Source organism: Micrasema longulum, unplaced genomic scaffold, assembly GCF_059751315.1.
Source record: "Micrasema longulum isolate JH-2025_06_02 unplaced genomic scaffold, ASM5975131v1 h1tg000183l, whole genome shotgun sequence".
NCBI classification, from domain to species: Eukaryota; Metazoa; Arthropoda; class Insecta; order Trichoptera; family Brachycentridae; genus Micrasema; species Micrasema longulum.
The window spans coordinates 52,166-78,537 of NW_028277388.1; the positions used below are offsets into that span (position 1 = coordinate 52,166).

General features: G+C 32.0%; 1 protein-coding gene across 1 annotated transcript in view; it reads left to right on the top strand.

Annotated features, from left to right (window-relative positions):
• LOC148283877 (monocarboxylate transporter 8-like) overlaps positions 1 to 26,372 on the top strand; it is a 44,274-nt gene that overhangs the window by 13,701 nt on the left and 4,201 nt on the right. Inside the window, 2 exon segments of the mRNA XM_088243037.1 lie at positions 11,447 to 11,588; positions 15,286 to 15,426. Of these exon segments, the coding sequence (XP_088099163.1) occupies positions 11,447 to 11,588; positions 15,286 to 15,426 (283 nt within the window).

The window sequence follows — 26,372 nt, forward strand, 5'->3', positions numbered from 1 at the left end:
TGAGGTTTTTTATTAATCCCTTACATTTTCTTCGATAAAATTAATTTCCATCTATTTCCTAAAAGAAATCTCTAAGGAGATGATGTTTTGCATCCTTTCCGATTATTTGTAGTAGACGGTTCAATCAATCTAATGAGTTTAATCCATTTCAACTGGCTACGTCTCTCGGTGTATGTACATAAAATACAACTATGGGGTTCCCCAACAAGATCAATAGAATTTAATTAAAAAATTAATCTAATATTCCATTTCCTTCACAATTTATTTTGATAAATATTATATAATTCAACGACATTTTGAGTTTGTTCAAATGTTTGTAGACGAGGACCGGATTTCACTTACTATTGAGTCATTAAGATCACCATATTACAACAGAGACGGAGAATATTTTGAGAGAGAAATTTGTAAGCCTTAACATTTTTATGATTTACGACCTGCCATTGGCTGGTTTTAGTGGTCACTACACACTGTGTTACATTTTTTTTATTTTTGTCAAAATAAATATTTGCGTTTTGAGGGTCATTTTCAACGAGTTGTAAATAACTCACAATTAGAAAATGGAATTAAGTTGGGGTAGAGTGGGATTCGAACTACAGACCTTTGGTCCGTGAGTCCGAGACACTAGCCACAGGACCACAACCCGATTTTTCATTCACCATTCTGCCTGTGCTTGAACATCAATTATCTCTATTGAATAATCAAAGGTATATGGATGTTCAAACATAGACAAAATGATAAATGTTACACAGTGTGTTAGGTGGCCACATAAACTACCTAAGGATCTTTTTGACTTCAGTATTTTGAGTTTGCTTAAACGTTTGTAGACAAAAGACTGGCTTTCACCCCCTGGGAGCTATAATAAAAAAAAAATACAACAGAAATAGAGAACATTTAAGAAGGGTTTATTTTTTACCATAATTTTGTAACGGTGATTTAATTATTTAGTTTTTATGGTTTACTTTTTATCATGAAAACTTGTCAAATTATGTACTCTGCACAATGTGTATTTTTTGTAAAATTATTGATATAATAGTGAAATATTACTTTTTTTACATTTTTAAAGCAATAAAGGTCTATGAAATACGGTCCAGTAAAAAAACCTATTATTAGTAGCATAAAAAATACTTTTCAATTTGTAATTTTGAATTCCCACAAAAACGATCATTCCATTGGCCACGCCCCTAAGACGTCACGATTCATATTTATTTGCTCCTAGCCATTGAAATTTGTGTAGAACAATATCACGAATCTTGACGTCACAACAACCAAGGTCAAACACGTCGCGTTTTTCTACGAACGTATTTTTTTTTATTTCTTTTTTACATTTATGTATGAAATTATTTCTCCACAATATCCATATTGATTTTGAAAATGTATTTGATTATTCCCAATCCATTCCATATATTTTAATCAGTGTTCGTAATATGTGATAGTTATCTTTTGTAAGTTACTAGAATTCCATTCGCCCATGCGTTTTGTAGCTGGAAGACGATTAGTAATCTAGCTTCCGTATGTAAATATTATCAACTATCAAATATTTAATTTTGTAAATGGGGTTCAGAATTTCAACCGTCCATGCGATCATCAGCTGCAAGACTTGTTATAATCTAACTCCTATCTGTTAAAATTTACTACTACTACTACTACTACCATCACGCCATTTCCCCGTAGGGGTAGGCAGAGAGAATAGACCACCACACACGTCTATCCTGGCATACATTCCTAGCTTCTTCCACATTCATACTTCTTGTCATACATGCCCTTGGGTTCTGTCTGCTTTTGACATGACCAGACTTAAGATTTTGTTTTATCTGGTCGTGCCACGTCTTCCTTGGTCATCCTCGTCTCACGTTGCCGTTCATTTTCGCCATATGTACTAATTAACCATTCTTTCTTAGTCCATTCGTTTTACGTGACCAAACCATCTCAGAGACCCTTTCTTAATCTTATTAATTATACTTGACTCAAATTTGCACTCTCGCCTGATTAAATGGAACATAATTGTAAAACGGTAACTAGAATCCCAATCGGCAATTCACTTTGGATATTGATTTATTGTACAGCGCCCTGGAGATGATATTTACAAAAATGGCGCCATATAAATTATCCAAATATAAAAATTATATCTAACTTTAATATTTTATTATTTATAAACATTAATTTATTTACATATCTGCGTGTGTATATGAAAATATAAAATTTAGGGTTTATCGTACTTCGCTTTGAGCTAGCGGTATACCATATATTATTATAAGTACATATAAGTCAAAATAAAAATAATTTTAAAAGTTAGCGGGAAAATTTGATGGACTTTAGAGACACCCATTACTTAATTTTATCAGTGGCACGCCATGGGAAGCTTAACTGTGTGATATTGGTACATTTCTTAGTAGACCCCTTACATTGATACTTGGAATGATATAATGTATTTATATGCCCATGAGATATCAGATAGATGGTAGACATTAGACACTAGTAATATCTCAAATATCATATACACAAAAGTGGATTAGTTTACCCTTTCTTACGTAATGATCATAAGTTATTCACGACGTAGATTCACAGATTGACTCACGACTAAATACTCGTTACAACGTGGCAAATTAATCTAAGTTTATATCTATGTAAACACCCTTGCAAACTTCGTCAAAATATGAGAAATTCTACAAAAAATATCTTGTACTAATTTCACAGGGTGCAAGAAACACTACAAGAAGTTGAGCAAAATTCAAACACAGAAATATTTTAGAACTTAACTCTTGAAAGGCTGTGCTTCAAAATCCTTTTACACGCGGTGATTTATCATCATTTTTCATCATTTATTTATTCATATATATGTACATTACAAAATAAAATATCTTAATTCATACATATAGAAATAATTAGGTAAAATTAGGTATATGTAAAAAAAACACATTAGTATACATAATATCCAAAGAATAAAATGTTAAAAAAGTAAGAGAATCTTGTAACGAAAAACTCCCTCAGAGACATGAAAAATATCAATGTCCAAAGTGATATTGTTCAACATAGAGATACCCCTTCCAACAGGCATAACCATTGGCAGGTTGGTCCTGTATATTGGAATGTGAAACAGTCTATGTTGACGCTGTCTAAGGTAATTATCAGGAACATAAAAGCTAATGCTCCGCATAATTTCAGGGTTGTCAATAATACCGCGCAACAATCGAAAGAAGTACGTTGTTAAATACACATTCCTTCTAGTCTTCAAACTGCTGTAACCAAGCATACCCTGGAGGAACTCAGTGGGATAAAGCCATGGATAATATTCGCACTCCCTCATCTAGAGAAACCGAAGAAATTTCTTCTGAACCCTCTCCACCATAAGAGAGTACTTCAACTCACACGGTCCCCAAATCATCGAGCCACTCTCGAGTCTACTTCGCACCAACGAGTTATAAAGAATTCTCAGTACTCGTGTACTACCAAAAACCCTAGCAGTACGCAAGACGAATCCTAACATCTTCAATGAACTACTACAAACTGTTTCGATCTGATCATGAAATGTCAGGGAACTCACAAAAGTGATGCCTAGATCTTTAACCTTCGCAATCCGCATAAGATTCTGGTCATTCATTCTATAGCGGGAGAATAGCGTTTTGTGGGCCCTGGTGAAAGACATAACTGAGCATTTTGAAATATTGAACAATAATTTATTTCGTCTTCCCCATTCAGATGTAACATTGTGCAAAATACAGACAATTCTGAAGTTTAGATATTTGAATAAAAAACATGGCGATATGCAATTTTTTAATTTGTCCAAATGTTTGTGTATAAAATACTGGATTCTACCCTCTCGGCTGTCATTAAGATTAACAAATTACAACACAGCTTACAGCTTATGATCTGTCATTGGCTGGTTTAAGAGGCCACTTTACACACTGTGTAACATTCACCATGTTGCCTATGTTGGAACATCCATTTTCTTCAATTCTTCCATTTTGTCTACAAACATTTGAACAAACTCAAAAAATTGTAATGACACCAACTGGTCCAAGAAGAAGTTTAAAAATTGGAAAATTGTTTTCAGGCGTTGCCTAGTATGTGAAATAATTCAGTCAGATGAATCTCTTCACAACAATAAAGGTTTCAGCTCTTTAACTTCACTAAAATCAGCAAATGGAAGAATCAAAGAAATATGGATGTTCAAAAATTGGCAAAATGGTGAATTTTACAGTGTGTAAAGTGGCCACTTAAACCAGCCAATGACAGGTCATAAGCCCTGTAAATATCTAGACTTCCATATCTCCTCCTTTAAGGTATTCTCCATCCCTGTTGTAATTTGTTAATGAAGATATGCTGTTAAATAATTTAGTGTCCATAATTTACAAAAATTATAATATAATTTAGACTTATTATAGCAAAATAAATTCAAAATCATAAATGCGCCGGTTATATAACTAACGCACTCTTACCTACTGCCAATAACCGACTGATTGAACAAATTTCTCCTTTGTTCATGTCTTTTTCACACAAACACCAGCCACAGTACAGCGCCTTTTCCTTGCTATAAATTCTATTCTCGTGATCTTTCTTATACAGTAAAGCAGATTAATTGTGGTATTGGCAAGACCTTCATTCGTATAATTATTTTTCGCGTAGTAAGAATAAATATTTTTTATGTAAAAATCCAGGATATTGATACTAATTTTACTCTCCAAATCCGAAATGAAAATGTCCATTTGAATATTACGATAAATACAACTTCATAATTTAAATAAATAAGAGAGCTATATCAAGTCTTGTATCCCATGTAAACTTTCAATTAAACTATGCTATTTTATTGTTAAAATAAATAAAATTAAAAAAAATTAATGTCCTTAATACGTAATACGTACTTTTTTTACAACATTGGACATTTGTTTAGTTTTATTAGAACATTTTCAAACGAGTGGTTAAAAATGCCCTAAGCAATAAGACAAATAATTACCCGGTTTTGTCAGTAACATAAATAAATACGTAGGCTCAAATCAGTATTTGATATCTGAGAAAATATATAGAAAAAAAAAACCAAAGATTCTTCGGATTCGCAAATCTTAAATTTAAAATGATATTAATAAATAACTGATTTGGTGTTGTTATGTATAAAAAATGAACAAATAAAAAATTGCAAAACGTTAACATAGGACGCGAACAGTCCTGAAAGACTAGGCGTTATAAAAATCTATTCTTCATTTAACCTTGTAAAAAATCAACAAGATGCATGAACGTAAAAAAACCTAAAACATGAAATGTAGAATAATACTAAGATCAGGCGTGTGTAGAATTTTATAATACCTTTTTACTTACCCCTAAGAAAAAAATAACGTCAGTATAACTGAAGGAATTATTTTCTTTTAAAATAGGTCGATTTTAGTATTATAAGCACGGCCAAATGTCAATAATTACTATTGTTCGCACAAAACACTGGCCCATAATGACCACTATGCTGTACTGTACGCTGGTCGAGTTATGGCGATAAGTAATGTTATATAGCCCCACGCCTAGGGCAAGGGGCCTTTAACTTTTCCCCGGGGCATACTTATGCCTGATTCATCCCTTGTGGAATAGAAAGGTTCCTATCGCTAGCCACGATCGCCTCAATGTTGTTTTCTGACCGCAAAGGATCCAGAAAACATCATACATCACAGATTCTATTACCGGGATTATTTTATTAATTATTTAACAACACACGTTCATTTATTTGAGAATAGTTTTTGTAACATACTAGTATATGAAGCAGTATTTCTTAAAGTGGGCGATAACACCCCCTTGTGGGCGCTGAAGGCATTAAAGGGGGCGGTAGGAGGTAATAAAGAACGCAGTTAATTAACGTATTACAAAAGAAATTAAGAACATTCCAGAGATGGAAATGTGGTAGTCAAGGCATTTACAGGCCTTATGATCTGTCATTAATAACATTAATAATAGAATTTTATTTGCCATAATAAACTTGGTGATACAGACAAAATAAAAAAAAAACAAAGGTATGCATGGTTAAATGGTGGAAATGTTACCTCTAGCAATTTATTAGCCTATCGAAAAATTTGAAAATTATTTTTTTTAATTGAACAAATACTTAATAAAATATAAACGATAAAAATGTTAAATTCTTGAATTAAATTGTTTTTAGATTTAAACTATCACTAAGATAGACCTTCTTTTGTCTTGAGGCAGTATTTATTTTTTTATCCTAGCTTTAATTTTCTTGAGTTGTATTTTATTTCAATTGTACCTGTATGTTTTATAAGGAAATGCGTTTGCCGTTATTGAATGGACTGAATAGAAAAATAAATGTATTAATAATAAATATATATTAACTATGGTGCCTAGTGCTTACAATATTTAGATTTACTCCTATAACTAGTTTCAGTGGCCACTTTACACACTGTGTAACATTCACCACTTTGCCTATGTTTGAATACCCGTATTTTTTCAATTCTTCCATGTGTTAATTTTTGTGAAGTTAAAGACCTGAATCCTGAAATGCAGTAAATATTAAAAGTTAGAAACATACTAGTAGCAGGATAATTATTTATTCTAACGATTAAACGTAGTTATGCAGAAAACAGCCAGCTTTAGAAAAATGGAACAGAGATAATAGCACTTATGTGAAAAGAGTGAGTAATCAAATTTACCCAACAGTTGGAATGTTTTAAACTATGGAAAATGATAAATAAAATGCATACGGTTTTTTTTATAATACAAAAAAGAATTGAATTGTATATTTGACCAGATTTAATGATTTTAATGACAGCCAAATCTAAAATCGAATGAAACCTTATACAAATTTTTAATGTATGAGGTGACATTCATTTTCGTTACATTTTGACATCGTGAAATTTTCAGAAGGTGATTATTGCAGTTTTTGTATGAAAGAGGCCTGGCTGTTTTAAACAGAACATAGAATTGACCTTCCTGAATTCGAAAACACCAATATCTCATTTTTTCAAAATTGTGGACTGGCTACCTTCTGCATAACTACGTTCAATTAAACTATGCAAAAACGGTAAAATAGAAACATACGTTTTTTTAAGCTTTTATTTTATTTATTTGTTAATAATTTTACAATGTTTGTATTATTTTACAATAAGTGAAATATGCCTTAAATTAGTTATTAAACATAAATATTTAAACATAATAAAAACGTAATTAATCTAATTAACCTAATTGCCGTCTTAAACATAATAAGCAATAAAAACTAACATAATCATGAAAATACATTAGCTTTATGTACTTTGTGTAAAATTTTTGGTCTATGTCCAAATCTGTGTAGACATGTAGGTAGGTACTAGATTTAACCTTAAAAGGATTTCTTCTTCACGAAAAATCATAATAGAGCGCCACACGTTTTCGCATACGGATTTTTACATAGGACGCCCACATCATATATAAATGACAGAAATTGAAACGACATAAAGATTCAAACATACGCATACGCAGAGAGGCGTTATAAATAATCTAGTTATATTAAGAGAAAACACTGCCTGACTTTTCTTCATACAAAAGTATACCCGTACGTTCTCCCGATATCACGGCACTAGAACAGTACTTTTTTTACACTCTATAGATATATTTATCGCTGCCGTATATCTATAGTATTGCTTGATAAATTGTTTTTTTATAGGAGATAGGACCATCCAAAACGCAATAAAAGCGCCCAGTTGTATCTGCCATCTTCTGGCGTACGGTATTCAAATAGGATAAATCATTTTAAAAAACCTAAAATGTACCGACACCGAAAATTTCATTTTGATACTCATTCTCAACAGTAAAAACAAAATCGGTTCAGTTTTGGGGTGTGGACATTTTTCGTCGATTTTAGTTACGCATAATCAGTCCAACGTGCAGTTGTCTTTTTTACATAGTATCAGGGAGGCATACAATATTTTAATTCTAAGCCAGCGTATTACTTTAAAAATGTAAAAAAAAATCGTGATATTTTACTACTGTGGGTATGCAGTATTCTTACATGTTTTTTTATTGAGATATTAGTTTTTACCTTACAAAGGATTACTCAAAAGGATGCCTTACTACGGTAGATTAAAAGCACTTACATCATTGAAAGAACGATGGAAGAAATGGGACTTGATACAAACTTGTAAGATTCTCAATAATTACTATCACATGAGATGTATAAATTAAATCCCAATACAAATAAATGGTGTCATAACTGTAAGTTCTATCGTCTCCAATTCCACCTCAATCAAAAGAAAAACTTCCTTTTTTAGCAGGGTAGTTTCAGACTGGAATAAATTGACAAGTTGTCCATTTCATTTCGGTCAACCAGTTCTAAAACAATTTGAATGCTTTTTTGAAGGAAAAAGAACGCAGAAAAAATCCAGTACACGAGATATAGGCGCATCAGCAAAGGCTGCCTGCCTATAACGAATAAAAATATAAATAATAATGATAATAATAATAATAATAACAAGGGGAATGCTTAAAACTATCAGAAAATAAACATCTTCGTGTTGACCAACATATTTAGGAATTGAATCGAAACCTAATAAAAAGGCAATGCTCAGAAATCTGAGTTACTAGATAGTAATTTTAAAAATGCTTTTGCGAATGTTTTCCGAATTTTCGGAGGTAAACAAATGAAAATCATATGCATGGAATACTTTTCGAAATATGTACCTTATATTTTTTCATGCTGGGGTGCGTCACATTATACAAAAATGTAGATCTCTTTCAAACATGATTACCCCATCTTTGTGTTCATCAGAACAGAAAAAGTGACATGGGTTCTCTTACGGAATTCTACATTCATTAAAATACTTTATTCACATTAAATATCTTTCGAAATGAAGTTTGTTTGATAACGCTCCATAAAATACCTATTTTCAAACATTCAGCTTTATATATAACGAGCTGAACCCGACGATGCTTCACTATGGCTAGATTTAAGTATATACTCTTATATGGATTAAATGAACACAATCGAATGTTTAACATGAATTATTTTATTTAGTTCAAATTTAATATATACAAAAACATTATTATTTTTGTGTTTTGGAATACATAGGTTGTGAGGATATGCGGGACAGGGAATGTGGTAAATGGGTATTTGAACATTGTTTTTCTGTCACTGTCTTACAAACGCCTCCCTGATACTGTGTGAAAAAGACAATTGCATGTCGGACCTTTTATGCCTAACTAAAATAGACAAATCGACGTTTCGTTTTCCCGTTTTTCGCGCCTTAGCACTGAACCGATTCTTAATATTTTTTTTATACAAAGTATCAAAATATATATTTATTTTTTTTGTTCCTTTTTGAAAAATAGTTATCATATTTGTATATTGTGCCCCCAAAAAACTGGGTGCTTTTATACGTTTTAGGATAATTCTAGTTCTCATACTAAACAATTCATCAAAAAAAACAATAGGGACACGCCAACGGTAAATATCTATAGTGTAAGATACACCTTGAGCCCTCTATAATTAGGACACTTAACTCATGCCCAATCGCTCAGTCCTGCCCTACATGTATTTAGTCGTTCTTTAACCGCCAGCTGGAATTCAACGTGAGCTTGACATTTAATCCGAAACCGAAATGCTTGGTTGTGTCGTGGAATCGTGTGAAAACCGTTCAGATAAATGTAAAAAATATGTTGTAAATTTCTTTTTGGTAAATAGGTATCTTGATATTTGTTTATGATTCAGAATATAAAACAATTCATTTTCAAATATTACATTTTAGTACGTACCTAGGTACTTGTTTATGGTTGAATTCCAAAACTTTAAATCAGTAATTAATTTTTAAATGTAGAATTCTTTTAGCAAATGTCAAACTCTGCTCTTCTCACCAGCAGGGGTACACTTTATTTAGAAATGCCATTTTTAAAAATGTATAGAATGTCACTTAATATTATTTTAGTACTACCAAATATCCAGTAAAAAGAAACAAATGGGTATAAATTATGAGGAATTTAGGGAAATAATCTGATTGGGACCCATAAAAAACAAATGTTGTTTGTAAACATTCAAAAATAAACTTTTTTATGAACAAAAAAATAGGGTCCTTCCAATTTTTTGTATGTATATTTATGCATTTTTGGGAATGCAGCCCTTGTGAAGGATAAAAATTATTAATGTCATTATTGATTTTGTATCCATTGAACAAACATACTTTTAATTGATAAAACAGTAAAATAACTATTATCACTTTCGATTACTATTTTATTTTTTACAAGTTTTGTGAGTGCTGTGTTAGAACTAATATTAACCATTTTTTTCACAATGGTGTCCATTTTTTATAGACCACAGAATATTAAGACGCTACCGCTTTAGAGCCGCCTATACGGACAAAATCATTTTAGGATTAACAATCACGAAATTACCTGAATTTATAGCAAAACAATGGGCCGCAGGTTAAGAATCGCAAGCGCAGCGACAAACCGTCCGTTACACGTCTGTTGTTAAACCAAAAACCAAACCAAAAATTTGCCACGCATTTGTTCTCTGAAATAGAGCGAAATAGCGTCTCTACAGCTGTAGCGAATTATTACTCTTGAGGAATGGACTTTATCCCCTGAGGAGTTTTTAAGATTGGCATGTATTTCAATAGACATGAAGAAGACCTTTGGGAAATAAATATTAACTATAAGGTATTCTCTGAATTTGATAGATGGAATCATTGACGAAATAAAAATATCTGAACATCGGCATAGGTAGAATAGTGAATAGTGAATATTACAGTGTTTAAAGCTATCATCCAACCACAACAGGTCATAGGCCTTAAACTATTTATACTTAATCTCTTTCCTCAAAGGTGTCCTTCACCTCTGTGTTTTTTTAATATTTTTCAAAATCAATGTTTCAATCCGATTACCATTCTTATCTGATCCTACACACACATTGAGATACACACCAAATTTTGACCATTCGCACATAACACACCCTTTCGCACATAGAATATGTTTTTTTATTCTTTTGTGAAATTATTCCCTTAATCGTAAATCAGACAGCCAAAAAGTTACAAAAATGATTGGAAATCGAGATCATAAATTATTTTTTAAATTCTGTATAGTGTTAAATTAATTTGTGTTTATTTATTTTTTCAAATTTAAAAATCAGCATCAAAAGTAAAACAATATGGTAAAGGTTATACGTTATTAAAAACATTTTTTTCTGCTCTACAAGATGTTGTCTCTGCGTTACATATATGATTTTATTTGATGGAATGTCAAGTAGACGAAAGTGAGAATTTCTGACACCACTTTCTGTTTGCGTTTAATAGGGGAATAAAATTGGAAACAAATAAATAGAATGAACTAATTTGTTGTAATTTTTTTTGTTAAGTTCTCATGTTCTCTTCATTTAGAAAAAAACGGAAATAACTTTTGCTAACACTCAAAACACAGTATGAAGTATCTGCACAATAATTGAGTTAGAATGTAATTAATTTAATATCTGAATGTTAATCAAATGTATTGTTCACAGGAAACTCGGGTGGAGGCTGGGATTACAGGCTGTGACGGGACTTTTGGTATTAAGTTTCTTCCTAGGAATGGTATACAGGAGCGCCTCACTTTACCACCCCCAAAGAAGGGCGATCCTACATCTCAAGAATCAGAGGAAAAAGGTAAGTAGCACTGTATTTAGGAAATGGTCTTAATATTTAAATAAGAACTCAAGTACTTCTCTTTTTTAAATATATATTTTTGTGGCAACACTATAGACGATACACGCGACGTCGCGCGCCAGGTCCGAGCGACGGACACGAGAGAAGAGTTTTGGCTGTATTCGGTGACACACGTTCTTTAGACAAAAACTTGATTTAATTTTAATTGTTACGATTTCATACTTTTTCTTAACTGCTTTATTTTACGTTTTACAAATTAGATTCCTTGAGGTATTTTTAATTATTTTTATTCTCTATTATATTAAGTTTAGTCAAGTTTATATATTGTATCTTTTGTATTAATGAAAGATCATGAAACTGTAAGTACAATCTTTTACTCTATCTGTGCATTATACACACCATGTTAGTCTGAAGATTTATCCAAAACGAGCGTGAAGTAAAAAACGTTCTCACGAGACGATTTTTACGGAACGATATCAACGCGGATAAATATTTAGCAATTTATGTGGAACCTACTAGGCAGTTGACATAACCCGACGTTTAGTAGGTAACAAACACAACCATATTTTTTTAAATACATAAATCTCTATTAAGAGTCCTGATACCGACATCAACTGAAGAAATATTCCACAAATCACAACTTTGACGCCAAAGCAATTATACGCTAAAACAATACTCACTTACATATTCGAAAACTATTCTTACTCCAACGACAGGCATAACCCCGACAATACAACGCACACAAATAATATAATCACTAGATCCTCAACACAAAGGCAACTTTAACAAATACAAACTAATACCACTTTCGGGCAAAAGGATTTTGAGTATTATGCTATGTAAATCTAAAACCTACTTCCACTGTCCGTTAAAACAATTAGTAACGAGAAAATGTTCAAAAAGGCCATAAAAAACGGATGGTAGAAGTAAGATGGATTGTCTCATTCGCTCAAACCAATATTGAATCACCTGCTCCACAAGCTTATAGTTTATGTTATGTTTTTGTTCGTGTTTATGCGTTTTATGATATTAATTATAAATGTTAGATTTACAGAAATGTAATATAAACATAAATACGTAGCGTTTATAACTGTAAGTCTGTGTTTGTTTTACTTTGTAAGTACTCTCTGTCTCTTTTTTTTTTTAATATTTTTTTTTGCCTAATTACGGTGATGAATCAGAGTACAGATAAAACACCCAGGCTTGAAAAAATCACATTTAAATTTTGGTTTTCTCACCGGGAATCAAACCTGGAATCTTCCGTGCGTGACTGAAGCATCCTAACCACTACACTTCGGAGGCCGTCTTCTTTGTACTCGTATATTCTTACATGTAAAAAAAAACATTATTATGCGTCTTCGGCACGATTACCAGTGAGGACACATTATTTTTATTATTGTTTACAACATTAAAAAAAATTACCTCTTACGACATCAAGTGGAGATCAGTTCGGTTCTTAGTGTGGTGGTTGGCGCATTGGTCTACTATGCTTGAGGTCCTAGGTTCGATTCCTGATAGAGTGGACGTGAAATATTCGTTTTAAGATAGTTCGATGCTGCAAAATTTCATTGTTCCCTGACTGGCACCTACGCGTAAGACTGATCACCTTACTTTCCATGTAATAAAAACGATCTATAGATCCTGCAATTTAAATCCTAATGCAGTATCTTATGCACCACTGGTTACGGATAAGGAGATGATGATTATAACAGTTGAACGAGATGTATGAAATCTTGGCATTTATAGGACACATGATACATCATTGATTGGTAGGTGATCACTTTACACGTCTTGTAACATTCACTATTCTGCCTATGTTTGAACATGCATGATTAAAAAAAACCAGTTGATTTAAATGAAGCTTTACAAAAATCACAGTTAATTCACAAATGTTCTAACTTTTAATCATTTTCCTTGATTTTGTAGCTTAAATATTTTGAATTAAAATAACATATAACAGACAATTTTTCTTTGTAGACAAATACTTCATTTCAACTATAAGGGGTTTTATCTATGTAATGTTATTTTCTGAATCCGGGCCGATGAAGAATACAGTTACGTTTGAGGAATAGAACCAGAATCCCGGACGAGCGTTATTGACTCGATGACTGCTCTCGGGTGAAAATCTTGAAAAAAGAAAAACGATTCGGGAAAATTCCGCCTCGTAGTGTAGTGGCTGGCGCGTTCACCCGCCAGTCTTGAGGTTCTGGGTTCATTTCCTAGGAGAGTCAACAGTAAATATACGTTTATAAGGTGGTGTTCGCTGAAGCAATTCACTGTTCCTAGACTAGCACCTGAAGCGTAAGACTGATGACCCGTGACGGCTGAAGGGGTTAAAAATGGGGGGGTCATTTTTTTTACTAAATAGGTACATGTATATTTCACAATAATTTTTACAATAAAGTACCAATAAAAATACATTCATATGGAGGCAGTCACAATATGATACACAAATGCACAAAATATTACATTTTATTTATAATTTTGAAAACCCCGTTAGGGTAAAATAAGAATCATTTTGAAATATTAAATTAAACCAACATTGGACAAAAATAATTATTGTTTACGGTATATTTTGAAAAAAGCATACTAAATAATTTTACGTATTTAAAATATAAATACTTTACTAATCAGATTACGCAGATTAGTATATGTATTTTATAACTAAATATACCTTGAAAAATAATTGTATTTGTCTAATATTTATTTTTTAAGGGCACAATTTTGAAAGGAAAACGGCGTTTTAAATAGCTAAATCGTATAATTACCTCAATTTTTATCAGACCACAGCCGCCCGCCCACGTAGTAACTATTAATTTATATTAGATAATTACTGAATATTAAACAAAGTTTTATGCAACTTTTTGTAAATAAAACCAATTTTCTTTGTTTTCTGATAGTTAAATAATTTATTACATGAGAGTGAACAAAATAATAACAATAATTTACAAAGATCATTTCAATCTTGTAAAATATTACGAGCTCTTGATAGGCTGGCACATACTCCAAAGTGAAGAGAAAATATTAGCTCATATTAATCATTTCCATTAAGAATTCGTTATTTTTTAGTGTAGGCATGTGAAATGCATAGGAATATAATCATCATTCTTATCTTGTTCACGCCGATAACAATATTATTTATCTCGTTCTAACCTTATTTCATTCGTATTGTTTATCTCACATTGGACACTGTCCCGCGTTCGTGTGATTTGAGCAAGAATCTTCTAGAACGAGGGTACGTTTCATCTCTTTCTTTCCCATGCAAAACTTTAGAGACAAGAAATTAGTTTTGGGACATTTTAGGAATTGACCCGCGCAGAGAAATGTGTAGCGCGGATTTACGTAAGGTATTTTTTCTGTATAGCATTCGATATACGAGTAATAATATATTAAGTAAAATATGCGTATTAATAGGTACTTATTACTTATATATTTTATAGCTGATTTTTTTTTTACATTATAAAACCTAATTACATTATATTATATACTTTCTTTATAATAGGTGCAAAGATTTTTTATTTTATTGGTAGCAAATTTTGGGGGGTCATTGACCCAATGAACATAAGGCATAGCCGCCACTGCTGATTGCCTTCATGTAACAGATGATGGAGATATATTGCATTTTATATTTAAAAGGTTTGATGATTATGGATTATGTAATTCATACAATTCGTGAAAGTTGTATTTTAATTTTTAGGTTAAAGAAAAGAAGACGCATATTCGTGTTCCAAAGCCTCCGTTCTTCGACTTTTCACCGCTTAGAAGCAGAACTGTACAAATGCTGCTACTTGCATCAGGGACCGCAGCGTTCGGATTGTACACCCCTGTTTTCTATTTGGTAAGTACCTATTTGTATAACCAATAAAGATGCTGAGTGGTTTTTCTTATTTTTTAATAGACTATCCAACTCAGTCAAAATTGTTTTTTTTATATTTCGTATAATCATCGGTACGATTTTTTAAAGTTTTTTAATTTTGAAATTACTCCGCCCATGACGTCACGAGTTGTCGTCGGTGACTTATGCTGCCATTTGATCAATAGTATCACGTAGCTGGCAAAATGCACTAAACGTTGAAAAAAAATGCTACTCGGAAACCGGGAATTCGAGGAGTTCGACTATCACAACACACTCTTATTTTTATTCTTAGAAGTGTGGGTCAGTGTTATAAAAGCTCCTGACGTCACTGCGACCTGTAAAGCTCTATTGTAACGGATCCCCATGAATAGTTCTCGCCCTCCAATCTCAGGTCTATAAAGAGCCCGGCTACTGTGTGAAAGGCGAGAGTTTTCATGTTGTTAAATATCACCTTCCAAACACAAATCCGTAAGGTAAGGGGCATTATCCTTCACATCCTCAGATTTAACCAGTGGTCCCCCGAGGATGACGTTTCTTTTATGATGCAAAGCGTTACATTCGCATAAAATGTGTACGGGTGTTTCCTCATCGGCACTGCAGAACCTACATCTAGAAGTTTCGGAAAGGTTCATTCTAGCAAGGTGTTTATTCAATCTGCAGTGCCCTGGGCGGGCTCTAGTGATACCGCTCACTTGATATCGGCTTAGCTTTATTAGGTCGAAGGGAAACCTTTGCAAGTACCTTTTTATCGCAACACATAACGATGTCATTACAATATTTGAGTTTGTCCAAATGCTTTTACTTAAATCAACAAATGGAAGAATTGAAGAAATATGGATGTTCAAACATAGGCAAAATGGTGAATGTTACACAGTGTGTAAAGTAGCCACTTAAACCAGCCAATGACAAGTCATAAGCCCTGTAAATGCCTTGACTTCCATATTCCCTTATTTAAGGTATTCTCCATCCTTGTTGTAATTTGTTAATGTAATAATTGTTTTTTTTTCATCCATTTGATTTTATTTATATTTTTGCGAAACATATTAGATAAACATGCCTTTAAGGTTTTTTTTTTGCACAACAGGCCAGGAGGCCCAATTACAGTTGTGAATTACGTCACAGAACACCCAGGCTTGAGAAAAATCACATTTTTTTGCGTTCTCATCGGGAATCGAACCCGAGTTTCGAGTATCGCGTCTCGACCACTACACCACGGAGGCCGCCGGAACAAATCAGTTTTTTAGAACAGGCATTTGCCCAAAAAGGAACCGATTGCACTTTAAGCGTATTCATCTTTCAAGCTTGCCAAACCCTTTCTATATTGGGCCTATTCGTAAAACATGCTAATTTCGTCCTAGTGTGTTTTGTGCAATTTTGTCTTTTAAATATAATACTCGTATTTATGTATGTATAAATAAATAAACATGAAACTTTGACGTTTCAAAGTAGTTCGTTCTAATTAAAAACATTTTTATTCTTTTTTCGTACATTTTCGAGAAACTTCGCGGTACAATTAAAATGAAATTTTTACTGCGTGTAAGAAATATTTTTTATATCTAATTTCCCTTAGCACTGAACTTCCTCATTTAGAAGCGGCAACCTTGTCAAAATATGTGAACCTACCACATGGTTGCTACATTATCATCAATGCAACCTTAGTACATCTGAAAAACTGTAATTTTAAACAGATCGCTTAAATTACCTAGGGTGGATTGACTTAAATTGTTTTTTTTCAATGTTTATGAGTGAAAAAACGGCTCGTCGATGGTTTTTGCGTTTCAAAGACGGCAATTTCAACCTGAAAGACATGGAATATTCCGAAAGAATAGTGGACTTCGATGAGGACCGCTAAAACTAGTTATTTAAATAATAAAAACATTTCTTAATAAATTCAATAATTAAACTATCTATTATCTGTAGGTATAATTCGATGTGTGAAAAACTCTTTTGGTAAGTCGAAATAACAAACGTTTAATGTTCGTTCGTTCGTTTAAAGTGAAATGTGTGTTTCAAAACCTTTTGAATTTGACTACCACAGTAAACTAAATTCAATCATCATTTGGATAAATCGAACTCTTTCCATTACGCTTTATACCCTCGTAACAATGAAATGCACAATAGATTGAAAGTTTGTATGTAGGTGAGATGGGTAATATCTTTTCTGTGAGAAATTCTTCCCAATTACCTTGAGTGTGTAAGTATGTACCAACGGCGAATACGTGAAACCTCGTATGGTGTATTTTTTTCTACGCCGGATTTTCTGTTTTTCTGAATTTATCGAAATCTTTAACAATAAGCACTGAACATTTAAGATAAGGTAATATAGAAGTCTAGGCAACTACAGGGCTTATGACCTGTCAATGGCTTTGTCAAGTTACTTGGTAGATAAATACAGACGAGCGTTAAGCATGTCGTCTTGACAAGTGTCAAAAGTCTTTTAAAAATCATGTTCAAGCGAGCATTTTTCGCTTGAATTGAGATTTGTTGGAGCTTATAATCGCTTTGAAGTGAACATTCTCTATCACAGAAGCCTATTTAAAATATAAATGAGAACTATTTGAAATGTTAATGAAGTAAGGAACGTGGACTAATTTTTGCGGTCATTCATTGGTTTGTTTCGATCATATGATGTCGAGATGACAAGTAGGTAGAACATATCGAGGAAGATACAGATAGTACAGAAGTTAAATATACCGTCTCGATATGTACAGATGAAGATAGCGTTCATAATTGAGGCCCAGGTATACTAATTTAGTTAGTAATTTTTATCTATAATTTTTATCTATGTATTTTTTGCTTACGAGGTAATACTAGTTAGCCTTCGATATGTGTTACAATATCCTTGTAATAGCGAGAGCGAGGTTATGGTTGTGACCCCTTTCTCACCACCACAAACCGCTCATATCTTTTACTAAGAAAAACATCCCCCTAAAGAAAATACAACAAAGGAGTTCTGTTTCTCTTGATCCGTTTTAGGTTAATGAGCATTACACAATGTTACTTTGTTCTTCAAAAAATATGTATTCGTATCTTTGTAAATCATTAAATATCTTCAACGTAACCCGTATTTAACGATAAATGGCCCTGTTATAATTTTCAAATGATATATGTATTTTTTTAACTAATTAGAAGGTTTTGACAAAATACTTTTAACCACTAAATTATAACAATATTCCACAAATCACAACTTATTACACTAAAGCAATTATACGCTAAAACAATACTCGCTTACAGATTCAAAAACTATTCTCACTCAAACGAAAGACATAACCCCAACAATACAACACAAACAAATACTAGATCACTATAAAAAATCACTAGATCTTCAACACAAAGACAAATTAAACAAATACAAACCAATATCTCTTTTGGGCAAAGAGTTTTTGAGTATTATGCTAATAAAATATATAACCTATTTCCACTGTCTATTAAAACAATTGATAACGAGAATATGTTAAAAAAGGCCTCAACAAAATGAATAGTGGTGCGGGGAGGAGTAAAATGGATTGTCTCACTCGCCTAAACCAATATTGAATCACCTGCTCCACAAATGAATAGTTTATGTTATTTTTTTGTTCTTTTATTGTGCTTTTTATTATATTAATAATAAAGGTATTCATAAATTAAATATAAACACTAATACATAGTGTTTAAAACTGTTTGATCATTTTGTTATTTTCTCTCTGTATATTCTCACATATATTTTTTTTTATTTAAATATTTTTAACAATCATTGTTTATAATGTAAAAAAAATAAATGAATAAAATAAATAAATATACCTACCTACGTTTAAAGTGGAATGTCGCGTTCATTTAAAAAAATTAAAATGGACTATTCCTAATTGACTCGTGGAAATGTATCAAGTTCAAGATGTACTTTACTCTCAGAGTAATAATGCTAGCTTGGCGCATCATTAGGTTTTACTGCTATTTTAGACATTTTAATGTAAGACTAACTGGAACTTAAAAGTATCTATTTTATTAAGACATTAAAGTGTTTGTAAATTGAAGTGTTTCGGAGAAGCCAAAAACATCTATACATATCGAAAAGTGTGCGTATATTGAATTTAAAATAAATAAAAATAAGTAAAGACGTAATACGTGTACGCAATACAAGTTTGTAAAAATTAATTACTATTTTTAAGAACTAAATAAAAATACATTAAAATACGAAAAAAAAAATTCATTATATTTTATTACCTAGATATATTTTTTAAAGAGAAAATGATGTAAAAATCATAATTGGGTTATCAGAATCATTTAAAGCGGTGATATGAAGATTCCAAGGTATTCTTGCGCTGTAACATTATTTGAAAGTCCTTTAAAACTAAAACCGAAAAAGTTCGTCATGCAATAATTATTAATAAATAGTCTAAAACCTTAGAATCATGTATGCCTTATCAAACCCCTATACACAGTATCCACGCCCAATGGTAAGGTGATCGGGCTTAAGGTGTTAGTCCAGAGACAATAAAGTATTGCATTGTAAAACCACTTTAGAAACAAATATTTTATCCCAGGAATCGAACCCAAAGCGTCTTAGGCAAACGCGTCAAACACTTCACGATTTTATTTGACGGGATTTTTACCTGAGAGGAGATCCAACAGGGATTTATTAAATGTATGAAGCCTATGTAAAAACTAAAATATGTTATATGCAACTATTATGGAGAACAGGATATAAAAATGACATAAACAGACTACAAAGACAGTAAGATAAAATATTAAAGGTACCTTCCTTATTTAGCAGCAACTAGAGAACTTTTTAAACTAACTAAGCAATCAAATATAACTGAACTATTTCAAGTAGAATCATTAAAATTTATCCATAAATTAGCCTCTGGTGTAATTGTACACGAAGAACTTAAACTCAAAAAAATTGTGGCAAACATGGACACAATACGAGAATAACATAAAAATATCATATACAACCTTCTAAAACGAGATAAGGACAGTCAATAACAAGAACACTAATAGACCTGGGACTGAAATTATACAATAAACTACAATACAAAACTAAACAAAAGACTGAGACAATCTTTTCAAAAAAAGTAAAAAATATTAATATCATCAACAGGGTATGATTTGATATTATTTTTGTAAAATTAATGCAATACTCCGTAAGGGTCAATAAATATTTTTTTTAATAAAAAAAATAAATAAATAAATATTTACAGGACGGCCTCTATGCAAGAAAAAACTAATTTATTAAAACATTGTCGCTTTTGACGGTTCTGAAACTAAAAAATGATCATGTCTTCTCACGTATAAAATTTTATCTGAAATCTTTAAATTAAGTTTTCCACGTAAGCGTTAAATGTTTTTTTTTAATTTTCCACATAACAGAACAAACAATTTTTTAAACAAAATATAAGTATTATAAATAGCCTTCACTTATGATCAACCAGATCACATTCACCTGTATTATAAAAACATTTAAGTTTGTAAGTGAAAATTCTTGAAGTTCATTGTAATTTAATATATTATTAAAAGACGAGTGATACTTTAATCCACAAATTTGGAATATCCAGTGACCGGTTTCATCGCTTTCGCGACATCTTCGAGACTTGATTGAAAAAAAAATGACAATGATCCTTATGATAAAAATAACTGTATTTAATTTACTTTCATAGAATTTTGAATTATCTATCCTTACCTCTATTTAGTATAAATACATTAAACTCCTTAATAAAGATACCAGTCTCGAAGATTTCGCGAAAGCGATGAAACCGATCACTGGATATTCCAAATGTGTGGATTAAAGTATCACTCGTCTTTTATTTATATAATAAAAAACCTGTACCATATTTATTAAATGCGGGTTCTTCATCTCTGGTTCTGTCATTAGTCCATATTATACCGCGTGTTTCCATATGAACACAAATTTTATACCTTTTTGCCACTTTATATTATGTATTCAGCAAATTCACATAAAACAGTGGGTTTAACGATTATTAAAATCAAACTTCCGAAGCGCGCTCATGAGGTTAACGGACTTTATACTGTAACAAGAGATCGGAATTTCAATAGGTTTTTGTTTTTAAGTGACCTACCTACACGTTTTGGACAAAAAGGTTTTCAGGATATCTCTTTTTTTTACATTCTCCATTTATCTATTTTTTCTCTAGTTTCCTTTCTCGTGTTTTCAATAATATTTTTCTATGTAATATCAATTAACATTTTTACTGTTCAAACTTTAAAAAAACATTCAATTTATTATAAAAATACAATTTTCTGGGTGAACCTACGCATCATGCGCGTTCGTCCATAGATTGTATGGAACTAATCGTCGCGCGTCGGTGATACTGCAATACCTCGTAACTACCAATGGATTTTTTTGGCGGGTGAACCTAAAAAGCGACGGGTTCAATATTGTTTACGATTTTAATCAACCAAAAATACCACTAGGGTATCAGAAAATCTATTATTATTTAGAGTAAAATAACAATAATTAAAAACTAACGGCTGTTAGTTCCTATAACAAACTTATTGCACTAAAATATATTAGTTAAAAAACAGGTTACGTTGTAGTGCAGTATTATCGAGGCAATGCTTCCCTAAAAATATGTCTTCTAAACAATCAGTGACTAATTTCTTCATGTAATAAAATCTGCCATAAGTTAGTAACTTATTTTTTTAGCAACTATAACAAATGAATGTATGTTTTAATTAGTTTGTAGTTAATCATAGCTAGCTGAGATGACTTGATGATAATTCGCTAATAACCTTTAAATAATTGCGTCAAGCCTACACACGACCTTTCGGCTGCCCAGTTATGCGCGGACCGCGGACTGAAGTTAAATACGCTGCGCTCCTTCTAATTCTAGAATTCTGAACTGGGTTAGTCTTTTGCAATCACCCAGTACTGAATTTACAAGTCCGCGCATGCGCAAATTGAGATCTTTAGTATCTCTTTGGAAACAATTCTAACAAACCAATCCACTTTATCTTTCATATATTGTGACGGTTTTATAAAAAATTTAGCACTTAAATCGGTTAACACGGTGGTATTATAATATTTAACTATGAAATACAACTCTTTTGTGCTGAAATCGTGGCATAAACTTGCTTTTTAGTTTATTTCAAAGCACTGAATTCAAATTTCTGTTCTAGTAGTAGGCACAATTTTTACCTTAGTATGAACCTAGTATCAAGTGCCTGTTTCCCTAATCGAGTAAAAAAAAGTTGAGTAAACATTAATGTTTGAAACATTTTACGCCATTTATTAAAATATAGGCCGGGTATACAGATTACTTTTGAAAAATACTACCTTTACTCTATCTAGCCAGGTAAATATATTTTTCTGACATGACGGTGGAAAATATGAAGCACCTTTGAGCTATAACGGTTGTCGATAGAAATAATTGTGTTCTGAAAGACAATCCGAAGCTTTCAGAATTTTCGTTTAACAATGTTATTGTTTCCCTTTGTTTCGGATTATTTTTTTATGTGTAAGCTTCGGCCGCAGTGAAACATAAACAAAAGTATTCAGTCGAACTATACTTCTTTTTTTGTATTTTATTCTCCATTTAATCATTTTTTTTAAACTGGAGGCATAATATTTAATGATCGTAATCTCCTGTAACATAGCGTGAGTGATTATTTTAATTAACAATCAATGAATTCCACCACCTTGGAAATTTAATTCTAGCCTTCCATAATTATTATTTTCATCTTCTTAAATATACTCAGTAGTCTGTGTTGTACTATAGATTAAGAGGATTCGCGGTGCCAGAAAAGTTTTATGAATATGTATTTGAACATTTTTTTTCTCTCATTATCTTGCAATGTACATTAATATTTTCGTTTTTCACAAAAACTCAAAAAATAATAATAATGACTACTTTAATAATAAAATCCACTTTACTCAAGCAAAAGCCTTACGGCTGTGTAATTTATCCCGACTGTGGGGTCAAATGAATCATTTCATTAAGTCAATTTAAAATCGTTTCCTTTAATGTTAGTTGTATAATAAAACATAAATATGTATATGCTTTTCAGAAGATTCGGTTTTACCTGAGAGCAATGCAGTGGCTTTTCCTAGCATTTACCGTTTAGCTGTACATAACGTGATTAGATATCTATACTACTGCTGGTGGTTCTTATTTCCCCGCGTCCAAGTAACCCTTATTTTACTTTTTTTTGCACCACAACATTACATAATTACAGTGGTAAATTACATCACAGAGCACCCAGGCTTGAGAAAAATCACATTTTATTTTTTTGTGTTCTCACCGGGAATCGAACCCGGAACCTTCCGTGCGTAAGTCAAGCGTTTTGACCACTACACCACGGAGGCCGCTCTCTGCTATCTGCCCTACCTTATGATACTTCTTTTATATACAGGTGTGTTCTTTAAACCCTTTTACATCCGAAACCACGATGGTCAGTATAAGCAAGAAAATATATTTGCACATAAAAGTATTTTTAGAACGAATAAAATTTTAAAAAAAAATATTAAAAAAAAAATGGTTGTTTACTTCTGCAGGGGTGAAACGAGAAGAGGGGAGTCTGATACTGCGCCGCGCTCCCCTCACTTCTCCCCTGCAGAAGTAAGGAACCATTTGTTTTTTTAATATTTTATTTTTTAAATTTTTCTTTGTTCTAAATATTTTTTTAAATATGCTAATATGTCTTCTTGCCCAAACCGATCATCGTGGTTTCAGGTGTGACAGGGTTTAAAGAACGCCCTGTATATATATTATATTATATAATATACTTAAATAGTACATGGTAATATAAAATTTGGCACATATTAATATCTCCCTTCAAAATTGTATCGAATTGACAGCAGAAGTAAGTTAAGCCATTTAGTCCTTAATTTTCCGAAACTTGACAGTGAATCAATAATTGGGTTTCTATACCGAATATGTGTTTTGTTTACATTTGATTAACCCACAAAGGCTAAACGGGGTAAAGTTCATAAAAAAATTCATGTTTTATTGTATTCAATCGTGTATCATATATTTTATTTTACTGCCATTTAAAGACCACAGAGAAAAAGCTCATGTTATACTGTCCATGTGGCTCGACTATATAATAATCTCCCATCCATTATTAAAGGTGTTTTTACAGCAATTTTGTTTAATAATGTCTAAAGAAATATTTCTGTCTCGTAAATTATTTTTCTTCTTTTATTCCCTTTTTCATATTAAATACTAGTATCGATCTTAATTTATACACCTTATGATCAAATATGACCCAGAATTTGTAAAAATAAAAACAACTTTAGCTCAATAATCCATAAATATTTATTTATCTCCTTCAAACTAATCGCCATCAGAGGCAATACACATATTTCAACGTTTTTTCCAATCTTCATAGCACTTTTCGCTCCCCTATCGATTCAAAATGCTTTTCGCAATGTGGTCATTTGATATTATTAATATTTAAACTTTGGGGTCGAACATTTTACTAAATGTTATTAAATATTTGTACATAACCACTTACCGACGTATATGTATATGACACTTCATCAGTAAGTAAAATATACAAATATTTAATAATATTTAGTAGTCATTTGAGTTTAGGGAACAGGAAAAAGTCACACGGGGCGAAAAAAGAAGATGGTGCTTTACCGTGATGCAAAAACTAAAAGTTATCTTTCCAGAAATCTGGCATTTTTCGACAAATATTCTCCCTCAAACGCTTCAATACGCTTAAATAGTATTCTTTATTGACCGTCTGGCCTGTTGATGGAACTCCGAGTGAACGACATCATGATAATCGAAGAAAACAGTCAACTTCCTTGATTTTTAAGGGACTTTGGCATTATTTTTGGGAGAGGAATACCCAAACAATCTATAATAAGCCATGCAATAAAATAATGACTATCCTGGAGATTTTTTTTAATCTATCGCATCTACATATGTATATGCAATAACGAATATATTGCTAAGGATTTTGGCTGGGCTCTGGTTGAAAATTTTAAGTCCTCGATTTGTCGCGGCATCTCTGAGTGCTTTCAATAATCCATTATTCATATTGACGAGGGTTGCAGTATTAAACAACTTAAATGGATGGACAAACTTCTGCTAATATTGTATTATATTTACTATTACCAGTATGTTTCATCGAGATACCGTTACCAATAACGATCAAATTAACGTACCAACCGCTATTATCTACTTACTGATCGAAACATTTTTATAATCCAGGTTCACCTGTTTGGGCCATGATAATTTACGTGTATTTTAATTTCATTGTTTTTATTTATTTAATTTCTTGTGCGCGCGTATTTACTCATTGGCGGGTGGCTTAGTGCTAAATGGCAACCAACCAATAAAATAATACAACCAAATGTGAACAGAATTCACTGTAATTAATTATTTACCATTGTTAAATGAACTTTATAAGTCCGTAAATAAGTCAAATAAATTTTGCAATATGGGTACGTAATTTAATTAATATCGATCCTAGTATTCAATGGAAAAGAGGGATAAAGAGAAAGAAAAAGCAGGGTCATTAAGGAAGGAAATATAAATATTTCATCATGCGTAAATTAAACAGAGATTCTGTAGAAATATATGTGTGATAGTGTGTGGGAAATAATTGCACAGTCGAGCTGCATGGACACTACTATATGAATTAGAGAAGAAAGAGGAACTGTAGATGGGAATTGAGAATGTACTTTAAAAATAAGAACGATGAGATAAACCTAAATAAACATTGAAATTTTTCACGGGGGTATATGGGAGCGTTAGGACTATGGAGTACAGTGAACAGAAGTGAGAGAGAGTGATATCACTCTAACTTTGAATTATTTCAGTTGCCTATGATAAGCAGATAGGTGGTCATATTTCCAAAGACCCAAATATATCGAAAACATCAGCATAATCTAAAATAAGTAGCACCTAATCATGCTGGTAAGAGTGAGCATTTGGTACTAATGAGTAAGAATTTTGGTAATCTAAGAGAGCGCAGAAAAT